This window comes from Carassius gibelio, chromosome B6, assembly GCF_023724105.1.
Source record: "Carassius gibelio isolate Cgi1373 ecotype wild population from Czech Republic chromosome B6, carGib1.2-hapl.c, whole genome shotgun sequence".
NCBI lineage: Eukaryota > Metazoa > Chordata > Actinopteri > Cypriniformes > Cyprinidae > Carassius > Carassius gibelio.
This window is the reverse complement of record NC_068401.1, coordinates 5,867,983-5,891,802: the sequence shown is the minus strand read 5'-3', so window position 1 is coordinate 5,891,802 and position 23,820 is coordinate 5,867,983. Positions and strand designations below refer to the sequence as shown.

The following is a 23,820-nucleotide window of genomic DNA, read 5'->3' as shown; positions in this document are numbered from 1 at the left end:
TAGTATTTACATACTGTACATATTTATTTAACTTAAATGTGTTATCTTAAATGTATGATTTGGTTTATCGTACTCAAAATAATAATAGTAATGATACTTGTATTATTATTATGAGTAGGACAAACAAATAGAAAATTATTTTTATTATTTTATTAAATAATTCCACAATAAATCTAAATCATATTAATTTTTAAAGAGTAAAAGACAAAAGAATACTGAATAACAGGAATGACTCATATTAAATATAGCCTATATTTAATTTTTACAGATTTTATATTAGAGGTACAAATAATAAATAAAAAAATGGTTGAAATAATTATCGTCTAGAAAATAATCATTTATTTGCAGATGTCACTGCTTTGATAATCTGCATATAATGCAGTCATTTAAAGGCATTTTAAGTGTGGTTTAAAAATATAACAACCTGAGAGAAAATGATCATTGAGAACATGTTCATTCATAAAATCACATTGAAGGAAAAATGGAGGGGTGGGGGTCATTTCAGAAATTATTCAGAAGTGGTTATGTGAAAAATCTAGCATGATTTGTTTAAAGTTGCCACTTCATGTGGTATGTTGTGTGTAATGCAATGACATCAAGTGTGTGGCTTAAACTTGAATCAAATATGATGGGATTGAGTAATTGAAAACACATTTGTTAATGAACCCCAGATTGCACAGAACTTTGATCACTTATTATTCCTAATACACTTTGTTCAATCAATTCCAGCGTGATTTGCACTGAGAAGCTTTATTGCGACGAGTTTGATATTCCATGAATGAATCTATTTTGCAAAGATACCCGGAATGAAATGTTCATCTTTACATGTTTTTGAAGAGAATCTCTTAATCTCTAGGTCTCAATCATAAAAGGGTTCCATATAATTCCAGTACTATTATGACTTCATCAGATTGCTCTGGCTTCCCACTTCCATAAGAAGCAGATGGGAAGAATAATCAATGAGGTCAGTGATTGCTTTGGCTCAGGGATGATGCACAGTACATTAGTGGCACCTTTAATGACCAGACACTCTACTAGCATCATAAACAAACCCTCCCGCTGATGGGCCGTGGCCTGCACAAAACCCATCAATGCTTTTTGCTGCTGTTGTACCTTTTGTATTGTTTTGTATTGTTGGTCCATTTGAAAAACGTTTAAAATTATATATATTTTTTAAACAGATGAATGAATCAGAGCATTTCATGACCCAAATGCAGGCCGACATCAAGTAAAATATCCAATGGATAATGTTCAAAAATGAAGACAAAATATTTATTTACAATACATTTTTTATTTTTGCTTTGACATTATTTTCATGACAATTAAATACATTCTCAATACAATAATGTGTTTGCAATTCCCATTATTATCAATGGTGATTCTTGTTATTTATATAAAATACAATTTATTATTAGTAGTATTATTATTATTTAAACCTCCTTAAATTAATAGTACAATAATACCATTATGTTAAATATTTCAAATAAATAAATAAAAAATATTTTTCACTTTTTGTACTAATTAACAGCACATAAATAAATAAATACATAATAAAGTCATATATATTTAAAAGTTTATATATATATATATATATATATATATATATATATATATATATATATATATATATATATATATATATATATATATATATATATAAACTCTTAAATTTCATTGCATTGCATTGCAATCATTTATTTATTACTGTAGTGCAATAATAAATAATAAAAAGTCATGATCATTAGCTGCAGTACCCACAAACTTCAGTAGAGGGCACTCCACTCAGTACCATTCCACCCATCAACCACCCGATGTCACCATATCATCACTTGGACACTAGCACCTCTCATACTGTTGCACGCACCACACCCGGACTACATCTCCCATGAGTCTCTGCCTCACAATCACCTTGCCACACCTGCACCTCATTCAGCAGCCAATTTCCTTGCCACACTTGCACCTCATTTACACAAACATATAAGCACCACAATCACTCTCACTCTCACTCACGGCGAAGTCTTGTTTAGTCTGTCTGCCATTTCCGAGCGGTTTTCCTAGTGTTTGTTCTTCCTGTGTATGATCTTGGATTGTTTAAACTGACTCTGATTCTCTGCTGCCTTCCCTGATCTCTGCTCGTTACCGTTTAAGATTCTGGATATCCCTAACATACCTGACGCCATTCCTGATTTCTGCCTGTATGACCATTCTCTTAATAAAGTTTCTGCACATGGATCCGAAAGCCTCTGACTCCCAGTTACAGATATGAGGGAAGAATATGCTACTGAAGTGTCATAATGTAATGTACTGTCATAATGTAAAACAAAAATCTTTATGGTTCTAATATAGTCTTCGTTTTTCATATAGGCAATGCAAGATTATTTATATAGCACATTTCATATACAATGGTAATTCAAAGTGCTTTACATAAAAGAAAGTAAAATAATCATTTAGAAAATAATCACAACAATAAAACAAGGAATTAAAAAAAAATTAAATGATTTAAAAATAGAACTTAAAACCCCTAAAAACAAGTTTAAACAGAGTAAGTATATATAAACAAAATATGTTCTTGACAGGATTCTTTCCTTAATTCACCCAAATAGATGAGCATGTTAACTATATAAAATGATGAATTACAAAACTTTCAACATTTGCAGCCCTTATGAACAACACTGTTGTTTTATGCTATATGTTCTATATAAAATCAATGAGCAAAACCGATACAAAACTAGTAAACAGAAATGCAGTTTATCTAATATAAGCATCCTCAGCTGTGGTGGTGTAGCCCAGAGAAGATGAAGAACATAACGGAGCTGCATTGTGGAGTAATCTGTCCTCATTATCAGTGATGGATGTGTGTCTGTGGGTCTGTGTTATATAACCTTTCCACTGAAGATGCTTCATCTTCACTGGCCGTGTAATATTCCCAAAGAATTGATGGCAGTGCATCAAAACAATATTGAAGCAGAGCTCTGCTGTATCCAGGTTAGTGCAATGCATGACATGATTGTGAAATAACAGATGTGAATGTGTGCGATAACAACATGCACTGGGGGCATTCGCACAAATACTGAATTCAAATGGGTCACAAGGCACATGAGAACTAGTAACAAGTGACTCGCCGATGACTAAAGAATCATACCTGCATTATGCTGTGGATATGGACTCTGCTCACATTTGTTCTTATTTATTGGGAGCCAGGACTTGTGTATCTCATTAAGTCATTTGCTTAAGGGTGAAACTCAAGCCTCTAAGATGAAATGTATGTTACATGCTTCCTGAGATAGCTTTATTGTTTCAAGACCAAGCAGTCAATCACACTGCTTTGCTTTCTTAAAGTTTAAAGCACATTGAGTGTAGACTTCAACTGTTTGTTGAAGGCTGACTGGTGAATGCAGTATTTTTTGAGTGATATTGAATATGTAATTGTAGTCTTCGAAGAGTATATTTTAAAAAAACTGCATTTGTAGATAATGTAATAAAAAGAGGTACACTTCATGACTAACACACTTGTACACTTTTTAATCATTATGGTTTAATAATGTTTTGTCAAGTTTTTAAAAAGTACACCCATTTTGATGTGTTGAATAACGTACTAAAGCACATCTAAGATGCTTGATTATACCCTGTAAAAATATTGCAGCAATTAGTTATAACTTAATTTAACCAATTTAACTAAAAGAAAGTAAACTAAACATATTATTTTAAGTCACGCATGGACACTTACTTTTAAGTTGAAACAACACATTATTATTACTTATTCTAATGTTAATTTTAAGTTGTGTAACTGTGGTGTCCTTTGATAATAATATATTATATAATTATATGTAATATTTAACTGCAACATATTCATTGTAAATGTGTACAAATACATATAAAAATAATCAAAAGAAATTATATTTTAGTTTACCATGAATGCTTATCAGTTCAATTATTATATTTCTAAGTCAATCTAATTATGAGATTATATATAAAGACGTAAGTCCTGTTGAACATGGTCAAAGGGTGATCTTAAATTTAACCAACTGCATTTTACTACACATACATTTAATTTTAAATGACATGCAATTAAGTGTCTGAAAACAAATTTAGTTCTCAAACACTGTTTAAACTGTTTTAAAATAAAAACTATTATTAGATGTAAAATGTATATCTCTAGAAAAGTAGGTTGTTTCAAATATCAAATGTCTGACACCTAAAAATGTAAAACATTTTGATTAAAATAGCGATTTTGGTCTGTCCCACCTCAAAGGTATATAAATTAAGGTCTATATTAATCTGAATTTAACTTTTGTAGAAGCTGTATCAAACTTTTGTAGAAAATCCATTTTAATAAAACTTAAAATGTATTTTATTTTATTTTATGCAATGCAATGCAATCACACAACTATTGGTTTTTCAGTTTCAGTTTCAGTTTTTCAGTTTTATTTATACATATCCCAAGTCATGGAAACAGGGTTTTAGATATTGCAAACCTCATAGAAAATGAATTTAGTTTATTTAATTTGACCTCCTGATGTGGTCATTCAACATTTTCTAAAGGAGCTCATTTCATTAATTTCATGCATCATTCACACTTTTCTTAGGAAGTGCCTTTTAGAACAGGCAGTAAGCACAAAACCCCTAGACTTTTATTTTTTAAAGATTTTGCACATCCTCACATCCAGGAAGACAGAAGTGTACTGTAGTCTAACAGGGTACAGCTATATCCAATGAGTGTAAAATAAGAAAGCTTGACCACAACCCCAGTGTCCTTCGTTTGAACTTAAAAAGACTTGTCTGTGAATACGATGAGTCCAGCTTGTCATGTGCTCATAAAAAAAAGAAACCTGAAGGCTAATGTAGAGAGAGAATGAGGAAGTAATGGTTTCAGAGGAAAGCAGCAGTGAATCAATAATTCAGTGCGAGCTCCTGTTATTGCCAACATAATGCAACAGGTTCACAGCACACAAGCACTGAGACATATGTTCACATTATTGTGTGCTCGTTTACACTATAATCAAACGATTCTCATAAAAAAAACTGGCACCGGTCAGTATATGGTCGATCCAGTTCTGCACATTTGAATGTTTTCCAGTGGAAAAGAAAATATAACTATTTTAGTTGATAAAATTATATGTTTCATAATTAATGTTTTAACTGAATGAAAAATAATAATGTTTAATTATCAGTACAATAAGGTTTATAGTCTAATCCTGTATTTGTGGTTTGGATGTATGGAAAAGTAACTGCAATTGCATGTGAGAGCCAGAAGATGTCAGTCTTTAGCTTAGAATGAGAAAGTGTCCTGGAACACTTCAGTGATGTTCAGTGAAGATTTGATCGTTTTCTTTTCTTTTTGTTTGCAATGTAAATGTTGTGCTGTGTTAAAAGTACATTTGAAAGAAAAAAGTAAAGGAAAAGTAAACACTATGCATGACCTAGAATTAAGACCTAGATATTTTATAAAGCACTAAACTATCATAATGTACTACCATAAAACTCCATAAAAGTAGGGAAATATATTGTATGACTAAGACTCTTTAGTCTTTTGGAGTTTTGTAATAAAGTGCAGCAAACAAATTAAAAATGAATGAGTGATTCTCTTTCTATCTTTATTTGTTTATGTAAACTATTCCTTCGATATGCACATTCATTTTGCATCCTATGCAGCATTTCCTTAGCCAAAGCTAATATGATGAATGCACACAGAGATATAAGTGTATGTGATATGGCTGTGAAGAGGTTTGAGCTGCTCTCTGCATAGTCAGCCTGAATTAAGATGCCTGCTAGGCAACTAAATGTAAATTACTTTTATGGGCAATCAATGCAAAGATAATACTGATGATAACACTCAAAGATTATTGTTTTCAAGTAGCTGCTTCATTTTGTATTTTAAGAGTACCTGAGAGAGAGAGCGGGGGGGGGGGTGAATGGAGAGAAAGCAACAAATTAATAATACTGAATAACATACATGTAAATAACATTATTTTTATTATTATTATTATTATTATTATTATTATAGATTATGTATTCATTTATTTTTCTGTTGTAGTTTATGCCATAGCTCGGTTTATCCTCTGTCAAGCTGAAATGAAAGAGAACCATTGTGGCAAACCCTGACAGGTTCTCATGATAAAAGTATCAGACATTGAAATGTTTACCAGTGTCACATTAAACAGCAGGGCAGGCCGCGGCCGTATGTTGGGAGTCATGGATGCTTTATGGTCTCAGAACACAGAGAAGAGTGGAGAGAATCCTTCAGAAGCTGCACATCAAGCAACTGAAGACAACTTTGATTAAAGTTTTAGTTCACCCAGAAATTTTAATTAGACTGTGTTTTACTTACCCTCGAAGAATCCTGTATATCATATACACATATGATGCCTCGAAAGAGAGTAAAAAACAAGTTAATTTTCATTTTTGCATATTATACACTTATACACTTTAAGCATATTTCTCTTGTCTTTGATTGTGTTACTGAGAAAACAAAGCCATGGGGTTTCAAAGTTATTATTGCATTGTTTCTTTTCAAGTCATCTCATGGAAATCACTGCAGTCCAAGAGAGCTATTCAAAGACACCTTTGATTCTACATAGATGTTTAATGATGCTGAATCATGTGTTAATGTGTTACATGTGCTATCCACATCCAAGGGAGTGTATCAGGTATTTTGTCTTAAAGAGACAGTACGCTAAAAAACAAACCAACAAAAAAAATCTGGCATCGATTACTCTGCTTTCATTAGGCATCATTATAGGCCTTTATTTTTTCTTCTTATTCTTTTTTTTTACATTTTCAATCAATCAATCAGGCAGTCTGTCTCTCTTCAGTCCATCGGTCTGTCTATCTAAAATCTTTAATCCAGTCCCTTACAAAAGTAACATCCCTTTATACTTTAACACAATTTAAAGCAAGATACGCTTTATAGCCTGTTACTGCAGTAATAGAGGGTGTATCGTGTATTCTATCTTAAAGTAAAAAAAAAAAAAGTAAACAGACGCCTCTTATAAAGTACATATACAAGTTATATATACATATATTACAATACATTTTTTACATGTTTTTATTAATGGAAACTGCTTTCCATTAATGATAAATATTTCGATTTTTAAAGTGATTAATTTATACTGTTCTAATGATAATAATAATTATTATTATTATTAATATTATCCTTGAAAAGACAGAAACAAAAACATTAATTTCAAAATTAATAATTATGAAAATATTAATAATGTAAATATCAATAAAACATGTCAAACATGTTTTATATATATTACAAGAACAGAATGTTTTTGCATGATTTTATAAATGCAGTTTTATTTTATTAATGGTCCTTAATTTGTTTTATTAATATTTCAATGAAGAAATATAAAAATAATAATAATGTAAATATGAATCAAACATGTAAAACATATGTTGGTAGATTATCTAATAATATTATGTTGTTGCTGTTATTGTTATTATTATAAAAAATAATTGAAAAGACGAAAATCCTTTTAAAACAGTCGCCCCCCTGAAAGTGATGGTATAACTGAGTGGTCGCTGTGTACATTCACTGGATGGTCAGCGGAGAGTGCTATAGTACACAGCACTCCATCTTCCCTGCTATAGGCGGATATAAGCCTCTCGTGCGATGATACACACTCTGCAGGGAGAGGATTTTTCTCGATGAGGAAAACACTCTCTATCAAATCGTCACATGGGGTCAATCGCTTCCTGCATCGCGACTGAACCACTGTACGCGTTTGTGCGTTTTGTTTTAGCCGCTGGAGCTCGTATAGGCTCGCATCGTGAATAAGATAACCGTTTCTCGCGCGCCGCTGATGTTACATATTTTGTTGCGATGATAAGCAAAGTTAAAAATGCCATGTCCTCGTTTGTGGGCGGAATGATCCCGCACGGCCACCACCACCATCAGCAGCAGCACGGAGCCGCGCAGAACGGCGGCACGGACGGGCTGCCGCCGCGCTTCCCCTACACCAGACCCGAGTTTCTGGACCTGACACAGGAGCTGCTGCAGTACTCCACCGAGCACGCGTCCAGACCGGTCATCACGCTCAAGAGAGACAGCAGGCTGCCCTGGCGAACAGGATACGCGGAGTGAGTCGTGTGTTTTTGTCTAAGACGCGCTTAATAAATCGATTGCGGGTTAAAACTATACGGCTGGTGTGACGTCATTGCCCCGGAAGGTTACATGTCACGTCTAACCAAGGGCAATGGCTCATCATCCTCCTCCTCCAAGCGTTCTAGAGTCAGCTGGAATGTTGGAATGTTTTCACCGGGAAGCGTTATACCTGCACTGATGACGTAGCATAGGCTACAGTTTGCTGAGCTAATCATTACATCTAAACTGCATGTGCATGTGTCAGGTTATAGCCTACGCGTAGCTTATATCCGTATGAAACTGTAGCACTCATTGAATGCATCTTTACCATAGTACTGAAAGAAGAGTGTACCACAGTACAGTGCATTCCCACTGCCTGTGCAGCTGTGAGAACACACAGTGTAAAAAACCTGCAAATGTCTGATTCCAGGCCCAAAAGTAAATCTTGAATGGGAATTTCTTTAGTCGTATTGCATTACTCTGGTTATACTCAGCTTTAGGGCTTTGTCCCAGGTTCAACTGATGCATTGAGGCACTAAGGTCCTATATGACATTGCTGCATTCTGCTCATGATAAGCATACTTATTACAGTTGTAATTAAAAGGGGAATCGTAGGTCTTACATCTTTCCTAGTCATCGGAAAATAACTCAAATTTAAGATGGACGCAAACTGGCAGGCTACTGGTAAAAAAGAAGCAACTGAACCATATATTTATGTTATAAATGCTATAAAGCATTTACTTATTTATCAACTTATTATTTTTCTAGTTGTTTTATAAAAAAATCATACATTTTAGTATTTATAATTGTTGATATTTTATATAATAAAAATGTAAATATTAATTATTAAAGGTAAAAAATAAAACTATTTATTAAGACATGAGCAAAAACGTTACAGTAATGTTACGCGTTGATATACTGTAAAGTGAATATCATTAATGGGTGAAAAAGAACATTTTTCAAAAAATATTTTTGTAAAATTAGAACTGCATTATCAGTGGATACATTTTTTAAAACTGCATATTTTATTTTGTGATTTTGTGTTTGTATGTTATTTAAGTCATAGAAGTATTGAGTCAGAAAAGTCATGGTCAAAAGGGACGGGAACCCCAAGTTTGTTGAGTGAAGATCAAGGCCATACTTGCAAACGGTGGACAAGATCAAAGCCACGATGATGATGCAGTTTTGAGTCATGCCAGTAATGACTATAATGTTGGGATGTTCGGAAAAATGTTCATATTTATGTAACATAGACCTTCTCTGAGCCCAGTGTGTGGAGGAGCTATCTGAAGGAAGAGAGACGGAGAGAGAACAGGCCCTGACACTGAAATAAGCCCTGTTAGCCTCTGGTTATTTAATCTATTATTAACTGCAGTTCAAGAGGAGGACTTTGTTTGAGGCCTTGTGATGACAACATTTGAAATTGAGTGCTTTCTCTCAAGTGTCGAAACGAACAGACTTTGTAGCTGGTTCTTTAGCATGTGCTCACAGACACGCTATAGGGATAGGTAAATACAAAGGGTTTTAGTGGACATTAATTTAAAGCTGGAAGTTTAAATCCACATGAAACAAGTCGTCACAATCCTTTTTAGTTCTAATGTGATGTATTTCATAATAAAATATGCAACTAGAAAAACAAAAGATCGCATACTAGCCGTTTTCCATGTAATTTCAATGAAATGAGAACGGAAGCTGTAAAGAAGATGCAATAGCACCATAAAAGTATCATGGACATGTTCTATATATCTTCTGTGATATGTTTTGAAGACAGACTAAATGCACCGAAATACAGTCTTCATAGAACTTAATCAGGTTATATGCCTCATCGAATTTTACATGGATGAAAACGAGGCTATGAGGCCATTTTTACAATGGCACGCACTATACAAAGTTCCTCGATCCTGTCATTTTAACTCCCAAAACTTTATGGAGTATTGAAAGCTTTTTCTGAAAGACATGAACAAATCTTCATTATGTTGTTAAATAACGGTATCCACTGAATGCACTGGACTTCCGTTACTCACAGCCTCGTTTTCATGCCTGTCAAAAATGGAATATGGCTCTATACTGACAGAAGTCTATTGATAATCTTATCCTGTGATGAGTTGTTAACCAGATCATGGGTTGAGAGTCAGATCAGTTAGATCCAAAAATTACTCATTCAAAATGAATCAACTGCTTCTTCAGATTCAAAATAGTCTAAATAAAGTTTCCAGCGAATAACGTTTTAAATATCTGTTTCTCAACATGCTATTGTAAGACTACAGCACAAAATAAAATTTTATAATACCTTTATAGTGCTTTTGCACTCTTTTTGAAGTTTTATTGTAACTACAGCCAGCACAATTCTTCAGAATTAGGGTCCTGAAAAGAATTAAATTCCTACAGGTTTGTGATAACATGAGAGTGAAAAGTCCCTCTTAAATTCTGACAGACTCTTTAGATTTTAGATTAATGGCAGCACTAGACTCCTCAGATTGCCCAACTCTTGTCTCTCGCTATCTCACACATACGCACACGCATTTATTATCTATAAGATATTGCTGAGTCATCCACTGTAGATAAAGGAGATTGGCTTTCTATGAACGTGGTGTTGCCAAGCTGGCAAAGTTAAACAGATTCATGCTGCAGCGAGCACCCACGCCACAATACACGAGTTCCTGTCAACTGCAAGTGAATTATGAAGTTTAGTTTTCTGTAGGGATGGGTTGATACTAATCTTTCAGTCGCCCAACATCCAACTAGTCAAATAATGAGCTAGACTTGTTTATCTAGATTTTTCCCCTTCGTGTTTCAGTTTTGATATCTTAAGCGAAAGTGCTTTAATTAGCATCTCACACTGCTATTTGTTTAATGTGTATCGTAAAACCTAGTCATATTTGAAAACATGCACGTTTGCATTGAAGAATCCCCTTCAAAAATAATTTCAGTTTGACCAGAATAGTTTATGGCACATTGCTGTGGCTATTGAAGGTCAGTGCAAACACTATTAATTATCCAAATAATGGGATATACTTTAGTTTCCCTGCCTTTTAGATTTCTGAATCTACTTGACAACTAAGTCAGCAGGCACAACTCAAGATACACCGTGCCGTAAAAAGGAATTCATTTATTCTCTATTCTTAAACACAGTGGGTGGAGGTGAAGAATTGCTCATCAGGTTTGAGTTATACTGAAGCTGTATCCCTTTCCTGAGCTCATAGCTATGTGAAGATAAAACTATACACAATGATATGATGCGCAAACTTTAAAAATACAGAAAGTGATTATTGGGTTTGATTAAGAATACTCTACAGTCGTTTTTATCGCATCAAGAAGGATATTTGTTAAGCACACAGTTCCTGTTTGACAAAGATTATGCTAACTCAGTGTATGTGACTGATAAAATGGATGTTTGAATGTTGTTAAATGAAGACTTTTTGTTTATATAGTCTTGCCTGAAGATGCACTGCATTATCGAAACTCTTCTGAGAGTGTCAGACCAATGATGGGAAACATGATATTTTTCTCATTTGGTATTTACACACAATACCAGCTTAAGTTTTTTTAAACACCATGTAATGAATCACTCAGTAAAATCATAGTATGTTCACTAGCAAAACATCTTCCAAAATGTATGGTTTTAAATGTTTCTAGGAAATATTTCGTTTTTTCATAATATACGTCAATGAGAGAGTAGTTTTTTCCTGTAATTCTGCCATTCCCCCAGCAGGATAACTACGGAGCCCTGCACGTGATCTGCAAGAAAAAATGTATAAATCGTTTACACGTGATAACTATTTCTTTCCTTCGATTTACTAAATCGTTCCCTTGATTTGCTAATCGTGTGCACATTTTATAAATTAAGGGAACGAAATAGTAAATTGTGCACACGATTTAGCCTATGTGCTGGGTTCTGCAGATAACTGCTTCATGCAATCCAACCAAACCTTGAATTTTGATGTGAAGAAACGTGATATTGTTCTCAATTGGAATTTACTATTTAGTGCACAACATTCTGGGTTCAGTTTTTAAAATTCTATATAATTAATCACTCAGTAAAATCATAATATATTCACTAGCGAAAGAAAAAAATAATCAACCAAAATCTGCAAAATATAGAACTAGTTTTTAATTGCCGTCAATGGAGAGAAATTAATTTTCCTGTAGTTCTACCATTCCACGAGCAGGCCCATGCTAACCAACCAAACAAATATATATATATATATATATATATATATATAATTTTTTTTTTTTTTTGTGATGGGTTCACAAATCAATTTGCACTAAATGTGAGTTTCACAAACTGTTAACATCATGCTGACATGTTCATAAAAATGAACTTCAGCCCCTTTCTAATGTTAGAAATGGGGATCTTTTAGAAGACTTAGCACCAGGAATACTGAAAGAAACCATTGTCAGTAAACCAAAGTCACCCGAGACAGGAAATGCTAGTTTTTGACTGGTGTAAAAGCCTTGCTAATAAACGGTTCAGTCTGTGGCTTTAGCTCATTGCACTACTCTGTATTTTGCACAGACAGTGACTTTAGTTCTGCTTTCTTTGCAGTGCACGTATGGTTGTGCTTCTCTTGAAAATCATAATTTTCCATTTTAAGTGGTACTTTCATTTAAAGAAATTGCACTGTTTTGAAACCTTATGTGGCAGAAGTGAAGTAACTTCAGAAGAAGGAACTTGCTGCTAGGAGACATTTCCTCTTTTGAAAGGAGCTTATAGTGGGACTTTATCAGCTGAATCTGAACGTAAAAGCGTGTATCATAATTCAATTCAATGTGCATCTTTTTCTTCCACACTTTTTCCTTCCTCAACTTCCTGTTAACATGCTTGGATACAGCACTCTGTGAACTCTTGCTTATATGGCAATGAATGTTTTTGGCTTATCCTCCTTGTGAAGGGTGTCAGTGATTGTCTTCTGGACAACTGTCAGATCAGCAGTCTTCCCCATGATTGTGTAGCCTAGTGAACCAAACTGAGGGACCATTTTGAAGGCTCAGGAAACCTTTGCAGGTGTTTTGAGTTGATTTTGCTGATTGGCATGTCACCATATTCTAATTTGTTGAGATTGAATTGATGGGTTTTTGTTAAATGTGAGGCAAAATCATCACAATTAAAAGAACCAAAGAATAAAACTAACAGTCTGTGTGCACTGAATTTATTTAATTCACGAGTTTCACAATTGGAGTTGAATTACTAAAATAAATGAACTTTTCCACGAAATTCTAATTTATCGAGATGCACCTATATATATATATATAAAACAAATAGTTATAGTTATCCAAATTAGATAGATCCAGAAATATTATAAATTACTACATCCCTGTCAAATGAATTTCTTACCTTTTTATTTTTTTTGACGCATGGTTGTGTCAAACAGTGAAGGTCATTGTGTCGCTCACTGCATCATATGTTACCTAGTCTCTATGTAAAACCATAATCTTTTTTCATGCTTGCAACTGATGAGGCAAACTTTACATGTTTTTCTCATCATTACATAACATACACTCTTAATGCTACAATTTATGAGACTATACTGCGCAGAATTGCAGTGTAGCACTGATCACGAACCCTCTGACATCTTTTGTTCTTTTATACTTTTGTATAAAATCCATTAATCTCTCACTTTATGCATTCATATATGGATCATGTTTGCTAGCTCAGACCAGCTCTGTGTGGTGGGTCAGATCACTGCGTCATTCTGGGATACTCTTTTCCCTCTCTTCTCTGGTAAATTAAATCCTTACATTTTAAAGCTCCATACAATAGCATTATTTAGACTGTTTAAAGAGGATAATTTAGTATAATGAAAAATAATACATTTAAATAAATGCTGTTCTTTGGAACTTTCTATTCATCCAAAAAAAAAAGATACTTTAATTAATTAAAATTAAGCAGCACAACTTTTTACAACATTGATAATAATAAGAAATGTTTCTTGAGCAATATTTTAGACTGATTTCTAAAGGATCATGTGACACTGAAGACTGGAGTAATGATGCTGAAAATTCAGCTCTGCATCACAGGAATAAATTACATTTTAAAATATACTCAAATAGAAAGTAGTCACTTTAAGTTGTAATAATATTACATTTTTTTTAAATAAATGATGTATTGATTTGGTCTCTCGTTCAGGGTGATAAATGCTGGGAAGAGCATGCTGAATGAAGACCAGGCTTCCTGTGATCTGCTGTATATCAGGAAGATAAGTAGTAAGCAGCAGCGCTGCTCCATGCTACTGGAAGATGGTGGGGTAAGTAAGTTTTAGACACTACATCCTGTAAAGACCAGTGCTGAATGAATGTTGTTTGCATGAAAATATTGCAAACGCCAAACTCTTTTGAAATCAATGGTAATGTGAGTCTTCACTGCGCTTCAATTCTTGGTATGAATATTTATGAATCCACTGAAACATCTATAAAAAATCCCTAATCTACTTTTTAATGGAACTCTTGTGGATCAATTGAACTGAGCTCAGGTAAGATTATGAAAGATTTAGCTTGCTGACGGAGCACTGAACTCACTGATCCTGGAGATCCCATTAAGCTCAGGCATCTGTTGCTGAAACCTAATCTAAATTGAAGGAAAATCCCAATATACTTGGAAGGCCTGGCATTTTGAAACCACATTACAGAACAATAAAGGTCTTGAAATTGACCAAAGTTCAATTCTGAACCGAATCCCTTGGTGATCATTATGAAAGGTCAAATAGCTTTCAACAAGCATACTGACAATTCAGACTTCTCGTGATGCAAGTTTACATCTCACAATTATGACTTTTTTTTCAGAATTGAGTGATCTAAACTCATAGTTGTGAGTTACAAAGTCAGAATTGCATGTTATAAACTAGTATTTGTAAGAAAAAAGTCCCTTTTTGTTTTATTCCGTGGCAGAAACGGGCTTCCATAGAAATGCACCAATCCACCAGTAAACATCTGTTAACTCAGTTGCATAGTGGAGTTTATAGGTTATAAAATGTATATTTCTGGTTCTAGTTGCTGATTGGTCAGTACCCTGCTCGTAGCTATCATGGGAAACTCAATTATTTAAAACTATTTGAAAATATGGATCAGCATCTTGTGCTTCATTGCATAAGTGTTGATCTAGAATGATATAAATCAAGCTGAAGTTTCTAATACAAGCTGACATTCAAAAGGACTTTGTGTCTTATCAAGCATGTTGAAGTGAAACTTCTTTTTTTCCTTGTGAGAGTTTTGATCATGTGATGTGGTATAGGCAGTGTTTTCAACAATCCTGGACGTATGACTTTCAAAGTGTGTGGACATAAAACTGATCTTTCTGATCCTCATCTTCAATCTGAACCCTACGTCCATCTTACCCCATAATAACATGTAATCCTGTGCAAAAGTGGAAAACATCCTCTTAGATAATATTCCATTGACAATTGAATAAGGAGGATTTTGGCATCTGTTAAGAGCCTTTTGTATTTTGGGATCTGATGAAATCCTCCCTGTTACATTTCTCTCTCTTAAAAGGTTCCTATTATGCGTTTTCTCTTTTTTTTAAATGTTGCTGTTTGAGAATAAAATAGCTCTGCAATGTAACCAAGCTCAAAGTCCATTCAAAGAGATATTCTCTTAAACAGTAAACAAAAATTATGGCATTTGGAGCCAGAGTCTGCTCAGTGGTGATTCATTTGGCGTCTGACTCAGGAGCCGTGGTAGCAAAGTCCCGCCCACACTCCTGCAGACCCAATCGCAAACTCACAATCATGACACCACACCCCTTTTTTACACCATTAAATAACTAACAAAAATCAAACTGGTTAGAAAAATGAACACTTGAACTTATTATTTAGCATTTAGCATGACAAAAACCACCAAAAATGACCAAAAACCAAATTTGGTAAAAATTTAATTGAAGTGTAATTTGATGATTTAGTTTAGCTCACGTCCCATTGTTTTACATGGAGAGGGCGGGGTTTATGAGCTATGCTGCAGTCAGCAACTAGATGGCGATCAAGATGTTCTGGTTTTATTTTGCAGGTCATGAGCATCACATTTGGGTGTACGAAGCCCCACACGTGACATGCAGGGAAAAAAAGTAAATTGTATGCATGATTTACTAATTCTTTCCCTCGGTTTACTAATATGTTCCCTCAGTTTACTAAATCATGCACACAATTTTATATTTCGTTCCCTCAGTAAAGCATGTTCACAAAATAATTTGTTGGGATCACATATTTGCATGGAATCACTTTAAGTAAGAAGTATCTACATCAGTTTATGAGAATGCAGACAAGAAGTAATACAAATTATTATTTTATGCACACGATTTACTTAAAACAAGGAAAGAAAATTGTAAATTGTGTGCATGTTTTAGTAAATTGAGGGAACAAATTAGTAGATTGTGTGCATGATTTATGATTTTTCCCCTGCATGTCATGTGTGGTTCCATAAGGGTGCAACATTAACAGACCTCACTCAGAAATGGGCTGGTAATCTCCAGCAGTGTTTACTCATGCGAGGTTGTTAACCAGGACACTGACCTCTCTCCTCTCTTCCCTTCGCTTCTGCTTGCATCACGTGATGTTGCCCTCCCCCACTTAATACCCCTCTCAAAACTCCTCTAAATCAATTACATCATCCTGTCATTTGCTGCTGCCTGTATGCAAGAGTCTATATACAGACAAACGGGGCGTTAAAAGGATAGCAAGGCCACATATTCACTTGACCTGGAGCCCTTGCTCTTTAGAATCAGAGATCCAGCCACAGTCGTTTGCTGCTGCCATGGGCCTTCCCAGCTGGCTGTTGATCTTACATGACTGAGCGAGTGTAAGCTCTCGGAGTTAATCTCGTCAACAGGTAATGACAGGAAACTGAGATTGGAGAGGGTTTCTAGAAAAGCTATGGAATGGGTCCGGATGCCCCCATGTGGTTTTGAAAAGGCTTTACATGTTATTGTGCCACCTTGCTTTGCTTTTTTAAAACCCCTTAACGTTCACTCACAATTTTTAACATAGACTTTATAGTGCATGATTCAAACTTAAAATTTTATAATTCATGAATGAAAAGATTTTGTAACATGATATTGATGTACCATTTACATGGCAATGCAATGTCTGATTTTAAAATGGGTTTTAAAGGATGAATTTTGAGATTTTAAGTTTTCAGTTGATATATAATTTCTGATGATTTCTATACTTTTTAATACTTAAAGTTTTAATACTGATTGGTCGATTGTCAAAAAAAAACCCTGACATTTTCTAAATTACTACTAGCTACTACTAGTTTTGGCTATGGCAAATTAATAAAGGTGAAGTGTGTTTGTTTTTTTTTTTTTTTGAATACTTTGTCCTATTCCAGCTATAAGTAAACCACTGGTATTTTGAGCTCCTAAAGAGTGTTAACATTGTGGTTCATTCAAGACATCACGCTGTTTGTTTGATGCAAGAGGTCAAGGTTTAACTATTTAGCCTGATCCAATTAGCCCCCTAGAAATTGTAACTATCACATTATGAAACATATAAAATAAATGTATAAAATATATTTGTATTTTTTAATTATATATATATATATATATATATATATATATATATATTTTTTTTTTTTTTTTTTACTAATAATAATCAATTATATAAACAAACAATCAAATAAATAACTAAATAAATTTATTCATTATAGATAAATAATAATAGATAAATTATAGATAAATAATAAAATAATCAAATATTTAATATGTACCCAATTGCATAAGTTTAGGATAGGCTACCTGATATTAATTTACTTTTTCTAAATTAATTAATTTTATATATGTTTTTTATTTACATACATTTACTTTTATTATAATTTATATATTTTAATTATATATTATATAAATTGTTACTAACTACTGTAATAGATAAATAATCGAGCAATAAATGTATTAATCAATCAGGTAGACCAGTCCCAAACTTATTCAATTGGGTGTGTTATATTAAATTATATAAACTTTTTTACATTTTAATTTTTGTTGTTGTTTGTTTTGTTGTTACACTATTATTAATTTTTTTATGTAAAACCCAACTGCATTAGACAAGTCTAATTCCATTCCATTAATGGTGCAGAAATGACACAACTTGTCCTCTTTCTCATCCCTTTAGGAATCCTCAGGCATTCCCATACACTTCTGGGGAGTGTTTGATGGACACGCCGGCTCTGGTGCTGCTCTCATGGCATCCAAACTTCTCCATCGTATCATCCGTGATCGGCTTTGTGATGTTGCTCATCTCCTTGAAAATCAAAACAACTCTCCACCTATCTGCCTGGCTAAGAACGGGAACCCCTTCCAGGCTGAGGCGAAGAAAGGTGCCTGCCTAGATGGAGAGGAGCAGGATGGGCTCCTGGATGAGCCGCGGTTCCACATGGAGAAAGACATCAGTGTGGAGAGCCTGGTGATGGGGATCATAGAGACCGCCTTCATACAGATGGTGAGATGAACCTGTGGATGTTTTTAATGGACTAGGACTAGGTGTACCAATTCAAAATTAAATAATGAAATTAGCAGTTTATTCAAAAATAAATTTTTTAATAAATATTTTTTTTTTTTAAATAGCATGTGAAACAATTATTTAATTCATGTTTAAATGTAATTAAATGTAACAAATAATAAATTTATATATAATTATGCAACATTTATATTGTATTTAGTGCCATGAAAATAATTAAATAAATGATCAATGTATTATTTTTTTAAAATGCTCAGGTAAAAACTAAACATTGTTTAAAATGACAAATATTTAAAACAATTTATTAAATTATTATTTAGTAAAAAAAAAAAAATGAATTTATTGAATTCATGAAATCATATGATGCAGCAAATCATATATTAGTATATAATTTTAAGTGCAACATTTAAAGTGCATCTTTCTAAAGCAATTGCCAGCTATGTTTCTTTACCTCTTTGCCAGTTGAGTTAAACTAAAAGTTTGAATTTAACTAACATTTTAAACATGAATTCATGTCACATAGGTATTTTGGACCTAACATCTGTATAATACTGGCACAGATGTTTAAACATTAAGACTGGGCATTATACATAGAATGCTGAATGTTGTGCAGATGTGAGCAAACAGAAGAGAAAACCGAGTCTGTGTCTGTGTCTGTGTGTCCCACTCTACAGGACGACCTGATAGAGAAGGAGAAGGAATCTTACAGCATCTCTGGCGGCTGTTGTGCCTTGATTGCAATTCACTTGTTGGGGAAACTCTATGTAGCAAATGCTGGAGACAGCAGGTAGGAGGACAGCTATTAAATGTGCATGTTACATTATTTTTGTTAAAAAAAAAGACTTGTATTAAAGCTGCAGTCGGTAACTTTTGACGCTCTAGCGGTTAATAAACAGAACTGCTTGCGTCTTGCGGAAGAACATCGTAGCCGGAACTACTTCTCTCTGTTTATGTCTATGAAGAATCACAAAGGTACTGGGTTACTCCGCCGCAGTACCCCTGAAGCAATCTAAAATAGTCTGAATATAAACACTTATTATAGGTGCACCCTAGTGATTCAGGACAAGCCAAAAACACGGTTTGGAAAATGGATTCATGGTTTACTCGCTTATTATATAAATTTTGCTACATTTTGAACACAAAGTTACGGACCGCAGCTCTGATTGGTTGTTTCTTAACCGGGAGCGGATGAATTTCTGCAAATGGCAATAGGACCACTGGGAGGAGCCAGAGGAGCTTGATTTTTTCACAGATTGTCTGTCTCATATTCTACTGCCAGGACATAATGACAGGTTTAATAAATATGTAAAAATATATTTTTCCAAAGGTTACCTACTGCAGGTTTAAATTAGCCTCAGTAAACACTGAAATATCTGTCTAATGAAAAATGGAGGAAATTGTTGTTGCCTGAAATGAAGAGATGACATAAATATGTCTCTAAGGAGACGGTGTGTCTTCTGCTTTGCATTGCATTTCATGTTATTTTTGCAAAAATGTTGGCCATATGACTCAATTACTGTGATGGTTACCCATAATGATAATCTTGGGGATTTTAGCAATAAATGAGAAAATAACTGCAGTAGATACAGTACTTTAAATAGCATATATAACTGGCTATTGACTGTATCATCCATCATTTTATAAACTGCTGCTTAGAAACACACAATTCCCTATGTAATTTTTCCACAGAGCCATAATTGTCCGGAACAATGAGGTCATCCCAATGTCCAATGAATTCACACCAGAAAGTGAACGACAGCGGCTACAGTACCTGGTGAGTCATCTAGTGTTCTAGAGTTCCCATTCTATTTCTAACTTTATTCTAAACCCTGTTCACTAATTTACTGTGTCTGCTCCATTTCTATTAAATCTTCTATTCTGTAACCCTTCCATTGCGTTTGTGCTGTTTTTGTCTAGGGCTTCCTCAAACCGGAGCTGCTCGGGAATGAGTTTACTCATATTGAATTCCCCAGACGTATCCAACACAGTGAACTCGGCAAGAAGATGCTTTTTAGAGACCACACAATGACTGGCTGGTAATTCTAAAGCAGGCTTAATTTTATAACATCCAGTAAATGGTTATTTTATTTAAATATATATAAAAGTTTAAGTCTTTGCATTCATCATCATTAAATGTTATTATTTCAGGGCATATAAGACAATTGTAGAAGACGATCTCAAGTTCCCGCTGATTTATGGAGAGGGGAAAAAGGTAAGCGAATTACTTTGCTTCGTTTTAACTTCAAAAGGTCCAGATGCTGTAAATGGATTTTATTTAAAGCTGCATAGTGGTAATATTTGTTACAGACCTAGCAAATAATTTAATGAAGGTGTCTGAAGCTTTTTTCTGCACAGTTTTCAAGACTATTTATTACAAAGCAGGAGTATTGAGGTGTTGCGAATGGGAATTGCTAAAATGTTCTGCCAGTTGTGAGCCAGAATAATGTCTGTTTGTTAAAGTTTGAATTAATATAAAATAACCTTTTTTCACTAATGGCACAAGAATCTCTAGCTGTGAGTGTGTGTGTGTGTGTTTGTGTGCTCTTAGGCTCGAGTCATGGCTACAATTGGAGTAACGCGTGGTTTAGGAGATCACGACTTGAAAGTGTACAACTCCAACATTTATATCAAACCTTTCCTATCCTGCTGCCCAGAAGTGAGTATATTATTGGATATTTATATGCAAGGCCATGTATTTACTCATTCAAATAGTCATTTAGCTACTAGTTATTAGGTCACTTCTTGATTGAAATAGACAGTTCACCCAAGATGTTTTATTAGATGTTAAAAAGTAAAAGTATATGGCATATGAAGCATAACAGCATTAAAATAATATAATCTCATGCCCAGGTCAAGGTGTACAACATCTCTGAGCACAAACATGGGTGTGATGATGTCCTGATCATGGGTAGTGATGGACTATGGGACGTTACAGCTGACAGAGATGTTGCCGATGCAGTATCGACTTTCTTGTCTGGTCGTGAGCCTAATGATCCCTTGAGGTAAGTCCTTGATTGTTTAATCTAAACTGACCTGATCACATAATGAACAGCACACATTTTCCCCACACACTCACGAAAATGTTCTAAATGCAAATAATAAAATAAACAACACTAACTACCGTTCAAAAGTGTGAGTTCGGGAGATTTTTTTATCTTTATAGTCTCTTATACTTACCGAATTCAGCTTTTATTTGATCAAAAATATAGCAAAAAGAGTAATATCGTGAAATTTTATTGCAGTTTAAAATAATATTTCACATTTTGTTGTATTTTAATATTTAAGATTGTAAAAAGTAGCTTTATAAGTTATGGCAAAACATTATTTTATCAGTTTCGCACAATCATTTAGAAATAATTCTAATATGCTGATTTGTGCACAATTATTATCAATGCTGTTGTGCTTCTTAATATTTTTGTGAAGACCATGATCAATTGTTTTTGCATTTTAAATTTTACATTTTGATTTATTTATTCTTAATTGTTTTATATATATATATATATATATATATATATATATATATATATTCTTTGTTTATTTTTATGTCATTTTATATTTTATTAGATACAATATAATTGTATAATACAAAATTATAAGATGCAATAATTAAATATAAAGCCTATATACATATACATAATTAAACATAATTGAAATAGGAATCTTGTGTAACATTACAAATGTCTTTTCTGTCACTTCTGATCAATGCATTCTCGCTGAATAAAAGTATTCATTTCTTTAAAAATAACTTTTGAATGTTACTATGTTAGTTTGTATAATTATGCATAGTTAGGGTAGCTAAATAAATATCATTGGCGGAATCGAGTGTGCTGTAGTAGTTAGACCAGTAGATGTCAGTTTGCCATCACCAAGGCCCTCAACTGTTATTTTCCATTTACTTTAATGTTCAAATGCTGGTGGCGTTTGTCATTTTGTGTTTTTAAAGGTACACTTTAGCAGCACAAGACCTCCTGATGCGCTCACGTGGAGTCCTGAAGGAACGAGGCTGGCGCCTGCCCAATGAGAGACTTGGCTCTGGTGATGACATCACGGTGTTTGTCATTCCATTGGCCGGGGGAGAGTTAGAGACATGACCAGGTTGGTCCTCCTTCACTGGACAAGCACACCAGGACACGTCCCTGGCTCCATCCCAGAGAAAGGGCTAGGAAAACCAAGAAATCCATTTTCAATCCGTCAGATGGCTCGGATACGAGAGACGTTAAATGCAACTTCCCCTTGTCCTTCCTCTTCTCCTCCAAGTCATACCATGAATATCGTCAAAGCCCATGTCAGGTGTGAGGTGACATCATCAAGTGCCATTCCTCTTGCTCTCTATTTCCTTTCCGATTAGTCGAACGCACCTCTGCAAGTCAGTAAGAGACAGTAGGACTTGTAACCCATGAGTATTTGTTAACATTGGTGGGCCGTTTGAATCTCAGTCTTAGTGTGGCAAAAGGAATGAGCCAATACTTCAAAAAAAATCGAAGCCCTGATGGCCAGAGAAATAAAAACCGAAGCACTTTATATGTAGCAGAATCCATTTGAGCTGTAATTTAAACTGCTGATTTTATTTCTCTAACTGTTCTCTGACTGTCTCCAAAGAATGCTTCTTTCGACTGAGTTTAAGGTTTTCTATAGCAAGATGCAATCGAAAAACAAAAAACGATGGACATTTCCTGTGAATGCAGAGTTTTTTGTTTATTTTAGCTGTTTCGGGTTTAAACAGGCATCCTTTTACCTGGAGGCAATGCAAATGGCTATATTCTGGAACTAGTATTAAACATAGTTCTGTAGAGCTAGGCTCATTTTTCCTAGACCTTCAAAAAGCCATGTACAATTAACCCAAAACATCTAGTACAGTGTAAGTCACTGACGTGCACAAGGCTTTCCATTCACAACCGAGCTGATTGCTTGAACTGCTGTAGATTTAAACATCATAGCTTGAATGGCCTGTTTATTTTGCTGTAGATAAAACCTCATTTGATCTAAAACCGTGTCAGTAAATAATGTCAAATCCAACAGCCAATAGATCCTAACCTAAAACTGGAATTAGTTTAATCAATCATTGGTCTTTTTGTACACCTTGAATGTACACCTTGAATGTTCCTTTACTTGATGTCAGTGTTGTGTCTGTAAAGTATTAAGTAAATATATATTGATTTTCTTCCTTTTGAATGATGATTCATTGTCAAAGGATTACTCTTTACAAATGATGTGACTAATTCTAAATAAATCTATCCTTTTTATAATAACTTTGTTGTTATTTTTTGTGCTCCATTAATTTGCTCCATTGTGCAT

General features: G+C 34.1%; 1 protein-coding gene across 1 annotated transcript; it reads left to right on the top strand.

The window, feature by feature from the left end:
• Positions 1–7,565: 7,565 nt before the first annotated feature.
• On the top strand, positions 7,566–23,774 carry LOC127959971 (protein phosphatase 1H-like). The gene is made up of 10 exons (XM_052559480.1): positions 7,566–8,082; positions 14,214–14,331; positions 18,181–18,507; positions 19,200–19,312; positions 20,215–20,299; positions 20,443–20,561; positions 20,674–20,737; positions 21,074–21,181; positions 21,376–21,527; positions 22,469–23,774. The coding sequence occupies exons 1-10, from the start codon at positions 7,826–7,828 to the stop codon at positions 22,614–22,616; spliced, it is 1,491 nt and encodes a 496-aa protein (XP_052415440.1). The 5' UTR covers positions 7,566–7,825; the 3' UTR covers positions 22,617–23,774.
• Positions 23,775–23,820: the final 46 nt, after the last annotated feature.

Excerpts from the sequence above, each read along its gene's own strand:
- LOC127959971 (XM_052559480.1), top strand. The coding sequence starts at position 7,826 with ATGATAAGCAAAGTTAAAAATGCCATGTCCTCGTTTGTGGGCGGAATG. Across the intron at positions 14,332-18,180 it reads TGCTACTGGAAGATGGTGGG|GAATCCTCAGGCATTCCCAT; the intron begins GTAAGTAAGTTT and ends TCATCCCTTTAG. Across the intron at positions 20,300-20,442 it reads GACAGCGGCTACAGTACCTG|GGCTTCCTCAAACCGGAGCT; the intron begins GTGAGTCATCTA and ends GTTTTTGTCTAG.